The 10,833-nt window shown below is 46.8% G+C and overlaps 2 protein-coding genes across 2 annotated transcripts; one reads left to right on the forward strand and one right to left on the reverse strand.

Moving 5' to 3' along the window:
• Positions 1 to 427: 427 nt before the first annotated feature.
• LOC122394258 (protein Ycf2-like) lies at positions 428 to 2,743 on the reverse strand. The gene is made up of 3 exons (XM_043391014.1): positions 2,342 to 2,743; positions 1,401 to 1,539; positions 428 to 1,279 (listed from the first exon to the last, which is right to left on the reverse strand). The coding sequence occupies exons 1-3, from the start codon at positions 2,423 to 2,425 to the stop codon at positions 1,200 to 1,202; spliced, it is 303 nt and encodes a 100-aa protein (XP_043246949.1). The 5' UTR covers positions 2,426 to 2,743; the 3' UTR covers positions 428 to 1,199.
• A 4-nt stretch (positions 2,744 to 2,747) lies between these two features.
• On the forward strand, positions 2,748 to 8,946 carry LOC122394259 (60S ribosomal protein L44-like). The gene is made up of 3 exons (XM_043391015.1): positions 2,748 to 3,102; positions 5,916 to 6,089; positions 8,758 to 8,946. Exons 1-3 carry the CDS (start codon positions 3,100 to 3,102, stop codon positions 8,893 to 8,895), a joined length of 315 nt encoding a protein of 104 aa, XP_043246950.1. The 5' UTR covers positions 2,748 to 3,099; the 3' UTR covers positions 8,896 to 8,946.
• The last annotated feature ends 1,887 nt before the right edge of the window (positions 8,947 to 10,833 follow it).

Raw genomic sequence — 10,833 nt, forward strand, 5'->3', positions numbered from 1 at the left:
GACGCCAAATCCTTCCGCGATCACCCGACCGGGACAGTTATCCCCTCCCCTCATCACGCATATCCCCACCGTACCCGTCAGCGCACATAGACCATCGCATTTCGCTGGGGGAAGCCCGCCGGTGGCGGAGCGGCGGGCGCCCGTCCCTGGCGTCGGCAGCCGCCGCGGCCAGTCCCCCTCCCCGAACGGCGAGCCGAGTAAACACCGGCCGGCCGGCCGCGGCTATCTTTGGAGCCGCCCGTCGAGGGCGCCACGGTCATGAGGGCGCCTGCCAGCCATCTGTTGGCGGAGCCCTGAACTAGGCCGCCCACCGCGGCGCCGGCCGGCCGGCGGCTCCCCCTCCCCTCCCCCCGGGCGGCCCCCACCGCGCCGGCCTGCCGGCGGGTCCGAGGACGCCGCCCGGCACGGCCGCCAAAACACAAACACGTCTCATTTCTGTCTTTATTAGAAAACGGTACTGTAATAACGGCAGGCGCTCTCGCACACGTCCATAGGCGTGCAGACAACCCACCTTGAGATCCGGGAGCTCCCGGTCGGCCGTCGACGTCCGTTGAGAACACAGTACCAGCACACCAGCAGTCATCCCTCCCTCCGTAAAACCGAAATAAAACAGTGGTCGTTGTGATTCTGAAGTGTATGTAAAATGATGAGTTACACTACTTGGAGCAACAAGTTGCAATATTCAGCGACCGATGTGGGCAGCGAAGATTCGCAGTGTTGTTTTATTGACCGAGTCGGGGGAAAGGAATTTCGTTCCTTAGCATTATGCCAGTGGGTGGCGACACCCATACACCAACACGACCCACCCCCGGGCGCGCGGAGGAGTGCGGTGATGTCTAATTGCCCGCCCACCCACCTGCATGCATGTTACCCTCCCTCCCCGGGCCCGGGCGCACTCCCCCGCGGCACCGGGCGCTCTGCTCTAACACAACACGCCTTTCTACTTGTACACATCGAGAAGGAATAAGTTACATGACACAGATGAGGACTCAGACGAGGGGTGAGACGCTTTGTGATCTCGTCTGTGGCTGGCTGATGGATAAAATTGATGTCTGCCGGTGTCGGCGGCTCGGTGCCGGCCGGGCCGGGAGGCCGCCGCCGCCGCCGGAACATGCGCCCGGCCATCGACATGCCCCGACAGCGGCCACCTGTCAGCGGCACCCCGCCATTTTAGTCCAGATGTAATGAAGCTACACAAATTATGCATCGTCCTCCTCCTCCTCACCGCCCTCTTCTTCCTCGCCGTCCTCCTCCTCACCCTCTTCGCCTTCTACGTCCTCTGCGGAAACACAGACAGCAGTTAGAACGAATGATTCAAAACGCATGGAAATGAAAAGCACACAATATGCACCGCAAATAGAAATTCATTGTTTAGACCGAACACAAAATGTGTTACTGACCTTCATCCTCCTCGCCCTCAATATCGTCTTCCTCTCCCTCGATGTCGTCCTCCTCGCCATCGATGTTCTCCTCCTCCTCGCCGATGTCCTCCTCTTCCTCGCCGTTGACGGTCTTCAACTTCTTGGCCTCAATGTCATCCTGCAAGGTCAATATTGCACAGATTAAGAACTGCACGCTTGAAAATTGTCGTGGGTAATACACGCAAAAGCACGGTACAACAAAACACGAAAATGTAGAAATATAAGAAGCCTTATTTTCCGGTACGACTAGGATTTGTTAGAAACAGAAATAATCAACATGCATAAAAACGAGTTGTATCAACGAGGGGTGTTTATCCGTGGGAAGTGCTACCTTACTGAGGAATTGCATGGTTCTTTGCTGTTTCAAAAGTAAGAGCTCCAATAATCGTTAGGTAATTGCAACCAGAGAACAAGAGCCTATCGGCTACGACATGTAGGTAAAAGCTGGGTAAAAGGTCTCCCCGCCGTACCGGTCGTCACCGGCCTGACATCTAGCGGCCAATACGCAAACTAATAGCAATGGCGCGAGATAGGCTATGTTCCCAGGATGATCCTGTGTGACACACAACACCGCATATATCAAACCGGCAGATGTATAAGAAAACAAGCAAAAACCAAGCAACTGGCGAACAGTTTGAGCGGCATATCCTCCCCGGTAGAGGCTAACACCCCTCCCCCCGGCCCCAGCCCCCACACCCCTGCCGTACCGGTCGCGGTATTTATTCAGCGGAAGCAAATTGAAATGCAGTGATGGCCAGCATCCACGTCAGGATCAAACATGGAAATTTTATTGTAAATATAAATATCAAAAGCCTTACAAAATATTCTGGGAGCACGAATACAGGCACCGCTTGCACGTGACGGACGCCGGCTTCCCACCAGAACCTTCGAACACAAATAATATCAAAAGTACAACTTACCTCAGCAGCCCGTTTCGTTCCCTTCACGTCTTCGGCATCAGCCTTGCCATTTCCGAGGTCCTTCTTGGTCTCCGTCTCGCTCATTTTGAGAAATTTGTGGTTTTTACGCGAGCGCGTACAACCGACCGGCACCCACGACCTTTCCACAACTCCGAATGAGGGCGCTGCAATCGGTATCTGATAATTTGTCTGTAGTACTTCATTGTGCTGAAAAATTTCAAATGCTATGAACTGATGACCATAATTTCAAATTTCATTGAGGCAACAGCCTTTTTGTTACGAATAAACCTCTCTTTGATGAAAAAGTTGACGTTTCTTACATGCTTCGTTTTTGGAGTAAAATAGGGTTTGGTTTTGGGTTTAGGAGTAGAATAGTTCATAAGACGACGCCAACTTCCGGTCAAATATATTCTATCGATGTACAAAACTTTGTGAAAAGTTGGTATAGAAATTCAATATTTGAAGTCTCAGATCAAAATTTTACATTCAAAAACATTTTATAAATTTTAATCTGATATTTTTTGTCCATAACTGCCATTTAACTTCAATATCAATAAAAATATTTTCTGTTTTTATGCTTGTAATTTACTACTTTACTCTAATTATTATTTTGAAAATAATTTTGAACAATTGCATTGAAAATTTTTATCAAAAAATCAGAAATAGGCAAAACTGTTTATATTTATCGATACAATACTTTTTGTAGCTTATAACGTCGATAGTTTGTAAACTTCCTTTGACAAAAGCAAGCTGCAAAGATGGTAATGTATTTCGTTATTTTTCGTTTACAGTTGTATATATGCCTTATTTTGGAATGAGAGAAGGTTATTTGATTATTTAGGGACATATTTGTGTTATGAGGTTATCGGTGGAGCGAACAAATAACTAAATGTACTTACTTTTATTATAATAAAATATAATAAAAGTAACTTACTTTTATTATAATAAAAGTAAGTACATTTAGTTATTTGTTGGCTCCACCGATAACCTCATAACACAAAGAAGGTTATTTACGAGTTCGATAACTCACTTTGTTTTTATTAAGCATAAAGCTGTTTAAAAAAGGTTGCAGCTTTACTTAAATTCTAATTTGATTAGGTTTTAACTAGGCACGGAAGATTCTATTGTTATTAATTTGTTTAATGCATCATCCATGAACATAATTATTGTACTATAATAGCATGTGCCCACATTGTGTCAGGATTTTCTTTCATGGGTGCACGCAAGGTTTCTTTGATGAAATTTTTCATTGTTTTTTATAAATTGAGCTTGAATGTTTGAATGGACGGATTGACAGAGCTGGAGCCCACGCTTTGCAAAGCTTGTTGCATAGACCCTGAACCCTACCGTTTGATTGTGCAATTCCGGGTAACGGGAGAATTTAGATGCCAAAGTTAAACATGCCCTTCAAAGGCTGTCTGACTCAACTGACTTCAACTGGCTGCGGCTGCTCCCACCAACTACAGACCATCCCCGTCAGGAGTCTCAAATATCGAGCGCTGGAGCGTCTAGAACCAGGGCTGTCACTCCTGGGGGGTCCGATGCTCTACCAATTGATCTACAGGACAGATACCTATGTTTGGTCACATAGGTATGGTGAGAAGCTTCCATCAAAGTAACTACCTCCCTGAGTTCATCATCTAGTAATGTATCTCCATAGGTGTCAGCCTATGTGAGCATTTAATGCATATCATCATCATCATCATCACGTTTATTAAGAAACAAAAGAATACACAAAATCAAGATAAGTAAGAACTGGTGCAAAAGCACTCGAAAGTGCTTAATTCGAGGCACCAGCTCTGTTAAAGAACATACAAGCAAATAAACATACACACATATACAAGAACTTAAAATGGATTCAAACAAACTAAATCGCCGGTCGCCGCCACCAAGCCGAACGCGTCGCGCATTAGAGGTTGTCCAGAGAGCCCCGTTGCCGACGCCACCCCACCGAGACACGCCCATCCCGCCTCGTAATTAAATAGTCAGAGTGTTGGGATTGTAAAGCGCCGTAGAGTATATAGAGTTGCTGTAGCAGGCATTCTCACAATAAGAAGCAGTAATTGATAAAACATTTCCTAAAGCCCAAGCGACATAATGAGTGACAGTCCAGAAATGTGTGTGCTTGTTCTGCAGATCTGTGCTTGCCGGATTTCCTTATCGCAGTTTCTGCAGTTTTCCAGAATTTCCATGAACAATTAAAGATATGCTGATACCATCATGACTACTAGCAAGAGCTTTGCTATTAAACATAATTTTTTGCTATAACAGAACATTTAAAATAAGATAGATGTTGAATAATGATAATGACACTTGTGTTTATATGATACACCGCCAAGTGGGTGTACAGCTCTCATCTCGCGCAAGCTTGCAGATTCTGCAAAAAAGTTTAAATGTTTGAACTTCATATCAGTATGGCCAACCCTGACAATTCTGCCTGTCTAATGTTTCCTGGACTCAACATCCATGATTTCCTTGACTGAATGTGTGTGCCCCACAGTGTAGACCAGTGTAGCCAACCCAGTGTGTTTCCTAACAGCTGAACTTGGCCTGCGTCCTGATTTCTTGCAAAACCTGACAAAAGATTAATCATACAAGTAATTTCCTGGAGGATCATACATAGTGTAGCCTGGGCTAAGCCTGTAAAGTGACGCATCACATTGACGCTTCTAATATTTTTACACAATATATTTCTAAGTTACACTCAACAGTCTGCTGAGTCAGAAAGTTTGGTTATGTTAGATAAGGTTTGGTTATGTTTTGGCATTTCTGCTTAGTGTACTTTTTCAGCATTCTGCTGCTTTGCACTCCCTAATTAATAACTATGCAATTCACAAAATAAAAACATTACAATAGATAATGATTTAGACAGAAGTACTGAGACATCACCTGAAAATTATAATATTTTTACAGTAAAGCAGGATACTAGTCAGTAGTCACTCTGCAAAACCTCACAGTATTCACATGAGAGGAAGGCAGATAATTTGGTGATAATTTTGTAGATAATTTGGTTAAGCCTGTCCCGTAGCTCAGTTGGTAGAGTTTTTGACTCCCGGTAGTGATAGCCCGGGTTCGAGTCGCTCCGGCGCTCGATATTTGAGACTCCTGACGGGGATAGTCCGCGGTTGGTGGGAGCAGCCGCTGCCAGTTGAAGTCCGTTGAGTGGAACAGGCCGTGTCCAGCTTTGAAGGGCACCATAAACATTGGCTTCTAAATTCTCCAGTTGCCTGAAGTTGCGCGATCGGACGGAAGGGCTCGGGGGCTGGGCTTACGCAACAAGCTCAGCGTAGCCTGGGCTCCGGCTCTGTCAATCGGTCCGTTCAGACATTCGAGCTAATTTTGAAAAAAATATTTGGTGCCACGTTCTTGGATATGCAGTATGCTGCACCATCTCACTTCTTAACTGTTTATGGTTGCCCTTATCTAACGCAGGCTATCCCCAGTGAAGCTGCTAGATTTGGCCCGGTCAAGCTGGCGTGTGAGAGGAATAGTTTGATGCTTAGTATAAATGTATTGTGCATTTACCCATTTGAACTATCTGGAATATCTTCAGTGACCATATTTGTTGTTTCAGGTGAACGTTCCGAAGTCCAAGCGGACTTTCTGCAGGAGCTGTAAAGCTCACAAGGTCTTCAAAGTAGCCCAGTACAAAAAGTCTAAGGAGAGGCCCGCCTCCCAGGGTCGTCGTCGTTACGACAAGAAGCAGGCCGGATTCGGTGGCCAGACCAAGCCCATCTTCAGGAAGAAGGTATGTGCAGTAGAACTGCATTATGCGTGCCACAGACACTTGGCATTTTATTAGTATAGCCGACAGAAGATTCATGAGGTCTGATTGTGCATTGATTACCTCTTGTTTGTCCTAGCCCGCAACCCCAAATTATTATTATTAAATATGGTTGGTAATACTTCAGTCAGAAGTTACAGCTAAATGTGTCCATCTGCTCGGATCCACTCAACCCGCTCCAACTTTCCAGCGCGTGTGGTTGCCCTTACCAATCATACATGGAAGTCTCATGTGCGGACCGCTGGAGAGATTCTGACCCGCGTCACATCCTATCGCCATTAGCTCCAGAACTGTGGAGTCGAAGTTGAAATCTGAGTTGTCAGTTCTCGGGGGTGTCGGAGTCGCCAAAATATTAGGAACTGAGTCAACATCCGGTCCCGTAGCTGAGTCGATAGAGTGTTGGTCTCCGCGTGGCGATTCCCGGTTACAACAGTCTTGGTTCGAAGCGCGATGGGCGATTGACGTTTATGGGCCTCCTGACAGGTACTCGTATGGTTGCGGTTGATGCCGGTGGCAGGCCATAGCCAGGCGAAGTCAGTGAGGGGACCGGCCTTGCGCGGCTATTTGCGCGTGTTAAACTTTGGACTCCAAATTCTGCAATAGAACTAGAATTGCGCGATCAAGTTATACCCTACACCTATTCGCTTGATAATAGGACTCTTGTTAACCTTCCCAAAACTCTCTCTTTGACCTTTCGCAGACAGTTCTTGTAGAAATTTTTTGCCATACTTTTGACATAAACGGAAAAGTATGTTTGCAGTGTAAGGCTTATAACGTTCCAAGGAATTCTTCCAGGAACGGTAAATAAATCTCCAACATCATGAACCTAACATCATGATGTGGACTCGAAGAAAAATGTTCAAAGCTGCTGCTGGAGTCTGAGCCAGAGTAGAGTTGTTTTTTTTACTCCAATTTCTAAAAATCAACAAAAATCCAACTTCGCAGTCTGATTGTTATGCTCTACCAGCTGAGCCACGAGATTGATAAGAATGCTATCAATTAGCACTATCACATAACCCATAATAGAATGTCGACCACATCCACATTGTCGGACATAGCCCTCCCTGTTTACCGATTTCATCTGACCCGTTTCGCGACTACTGCTATTATGACTGTCGACCAAATAATCAGGAGCAAATGATAACGCGAAACCGCACAAAGCGGGTCCTCAATACCGCGCTGGTCAGTGGTCCACCAAGGTGACGGACATTGGCTGAGCCATTACTTTACGTTGAGCTCATCAATATGATAGTCAATGGTTAGGTCTGAAAACAGTATTGAAAAAAAAAATGTTGGAAGGAAGCTATGAACTTTGGCCTTCGCGAAATGATTCATCCATTGAGTATTCTAACGATAATTAATTCCAACTGTCTGATTTTGCAACGCCTCACCCTGGGAGAATCTGGATGTAATGCTATCGGTGTTTCTCTGGTTCTAACTTCTAAACATCCTCTAGGACCGCTGCATTGTGACTAGAGGTCGCAAAAGGTGAACGTTTTGGGGAATCAGACTTGAACCGGACCTTACTGGACATTTCTGGTACCAGTCAGATCCGCTCGAAGAAGCGCTGAAGAAGTTGGAATCGGAACCAGTCGACCGACCCTTTCCCCAAAAGTCAATGAATATTGAATATACACTATATTTGTAGATATCATTAGTTGCATCATGTAAAACAGCCTCGAATAATTACGAGCTACAGTGTGCAAAGAAACATACATGAACAAATGTTTTCTTCCCATTCACTTCATATTTTGCAACTGTGTAGTGTGCAATAAAGATGTATGGTTTATGGTAGGTACCGGCTGCACCCGTCAGCGTCAGAAAATTTCCAGGAACCGGTCTGGCTGGACCCATATGGGTTCAGACTTCAGACTGGTTCTTGGGATCGGGTCCTCGGGTCCACATTTTGCTACCTCTAGGCTCTAATTGTGACCACACTTTCGATGCGCCCCCTATATAGCACTTCTAAAAACGTCTCTTTGTTTATTGAAGGAATTTATGCATGCTTTTCCAATATCGTGCTTCCTCTGCAACTTTATTTTCTTGCTTTCAGTTAGGAGATTGTAACGCTCCAGCCTGTGCAGCCGGGAAGGCTTTCCGCTCATTTCCCTCAACTCGAGTGCTGGCTTACCGGCCATCAGATTTCCTTCTAGCCCATCAATTAGCTTATCGATAGCGAGCAGTGGACTATGTGTTAAAAACTATTCACGCAATCAATCTTCGAAATTGACATTGACACCCATTCGAGTTGAATACTAAATAATATAGCCCGAAATGTCACATAGAATTTGATATCGAGTCTGATGTATATTTGGGGGGGGGGGCGGCGAGGGGGGCATTGCCTCCTTTAGACTTGGTTAGCGCCCTCGGCGGGCCCTTTGGTATTCGATGTCACCGGTTGTGACCTGCGGCCAGGGACGTTATTGGCGGTGGTCGCGATGTAGGCTGGATGGAGCTGCTGAGCGGGAGGGACTGTGTCGGTAGATGTTTAACGCAGCTCCCTTTGTGTGTTTTGCTGTCCACCGTGCGACTTTCAGCTACGATGTTGTTTTCTCTGTCCCAGCTCCACCCCCTCCCTCTCCAATTCCCACCTACACACTCCCTCTGACCGGTCGCGTTATTCTCTCTTCAGGCCAAGACTACCAAGAAGATCGTGCTGCGTATGGAATGCACCGCCTGCAAGCATAAGCGCCAGGTTCCCATCAAGCGGTGCAAGCACTTCGAGCTGGGAGGAGACAAGAGAAGGAAGGGAGTGATGATCCAGTTCTAAGCCGCGAAAGAAATGCCCACATTATCTTGTCAATAAAATCTCGCTCGAAGATCTGCCGAATTTGGAGGGGACATGGGGTGTCTACGGTAAGACTGGTTGGTGGGGGCGTGGAAGGTGCGGCATCAGGGCTCGTCACCGACTAAAGTAACTATACGATTTTATTTACTACTCCTTTAAAATATGGCAGTTGGTCGAAAACAACTTGAGTCACCTGCGCAGAGCTGCCCGTCCTTACGTTTCATGCAAGTTCATAAACGTGGTGCGTAAATTGTAATTTGTTATATGTAGTTTTATCACCAATAAGTTTCTTGTGCACCTTAAGTTTAAATCCAGGGTCTTCGAGTACCTGATAGGTACCTGAGGGTAGCTGAGGGCTTTATGGGTTCGATGTCTGTTTTTTTTTCAGGCTGTTCTTTTGTAAGTCATACTTGAGCAGGGACGTGTGATAGGGCGGATAGCTAGTGGGCTGGGGTCTGAGTTGGCTCATCGAACTGTTTCAGCTTCATGATTCGTGATGAGCCGTCGTGACTAGCAGGTCCAAGGGGAGGGGAGGGAGAGAAGTTCTACGGGACGGGTCACCGGGTTGAGTGGTGAGGTGGGGGGACTCCTCTTACTGTAATTATTCTTGCGGTATTCGTTCACTCTCCCGTTCGTCGCCGCCCAGCCAATTGAATGAATGAGAATGGTCATCAGGCGATATCGTGTTACGACCCTGGTCGAAGTAATAACGGACGATGCGATATAAGTGGATTATTTACATGATCTTGGGCTTAGTAAAGCTGTTATTAGCCGGCTAAAACCGGTTATAGCTAGCCTCATCATGGCAGTCATGCGGTTGCCAGTTTGGGTCGTACGCCATGAAAGTGACTCGTGTCTCAGTTGAATTTTGCTGTTGGGTCCGTGGCAAAAATGTGTGTTCGGTAAAATTGTTGCCATCAAAATTTAAAGCGGGGCAGAGGCAGAGAAATTGAGGGGCGTTGGCGCCTGAGAGATGGCTGAATTCCTCAAAACTGAACGGAACAGGTCCAGCCGTTCACGCTCGTCGCTCGTGATTTTCCACGTTATTACATAAAAGATCGTTCAAGGTTCCAAAGAAACTACTATTGCTAGGATAATCACCGTTCCGTCGTTTCCATCCTCAGGACAGTCAAATCCTTCTCCACTTCTCAACCCCCTGATAACTGATCCGGGATGGAGTGGGCAACTCCCATAGGAGCACACACGCGTAGCCGGGTGCAATGGGTGCTTGGGGTTCTGGGTGGCCTGTCCAACTGGACGGGCTCAGCCCCGGCCTCGTCCTTGGCGACTCTCTTGGGTGCCCGCCCAAACCAATGTCTCCCTAATTTCTGTCATCCTCCCGGCTCTGCAGTAGTTACAATTGACCGAAAGAGCTTAGCCAAACAAAACAGACTAACAGAAAGCTGGGGTAATGCCCGGGAAATGCGAGCAAGAGTACTCGGCTCAGGGTAGATGGCGCGATGAACGGGCGTGTGTTCCGATTGCAGGTGGCGCCACGGGTAAGCGACTGCGCCAGAGGCGGCCCCCGTGCTCCTCGTGTTCGACTAGTCCCTTGACCGCTCCAACATCTGAGGGTGGCGTGGCTCATTCGTGATTCATAAGACAGTAGCCAGTAGCCACAGCGAGGCACAGCGATTCATTAGGGCGCAGCTCGGTTCAAAGTAAAGGTTGTCTGATGCCCGCGATGTCACTGTGGATATTGGTTGGTTAGCCGAGCGTTGCATTGGGCTAGCCCAAACCCCTCAATCCTCAGTACGATCGTACATATGTCATCTAATCCACAGACCACAAGCGATATCGGCATTGGCTTTTTATTGACGAAGAACACCATGCACTTAGCAATACAGCAGCGGTCATAACTACACATCTCAAAGCCTTCGAACTTGTAAATGTATTTCAACGCCTAACAGTACAAAAGCG

The sequence above is a fragment of the Amphibalanus amphitrite genome, unplaced genomic scaffold (assembly GCF_019059575.1).
Source record: "Amphibalanus amphitrite isolate SeventyFive unplaced genomic scaffold, NRLGWU_Aamphi_draft 000582F_arrow, whole genome shotgun sequence".
NCBI classification, from domain to species: Eukaryota; Metazoa; Arthropoda; class Thecostraca; order Balanomorpha; family Balanidae; genus Amphibalanus; species Amphibalanus amphitrite.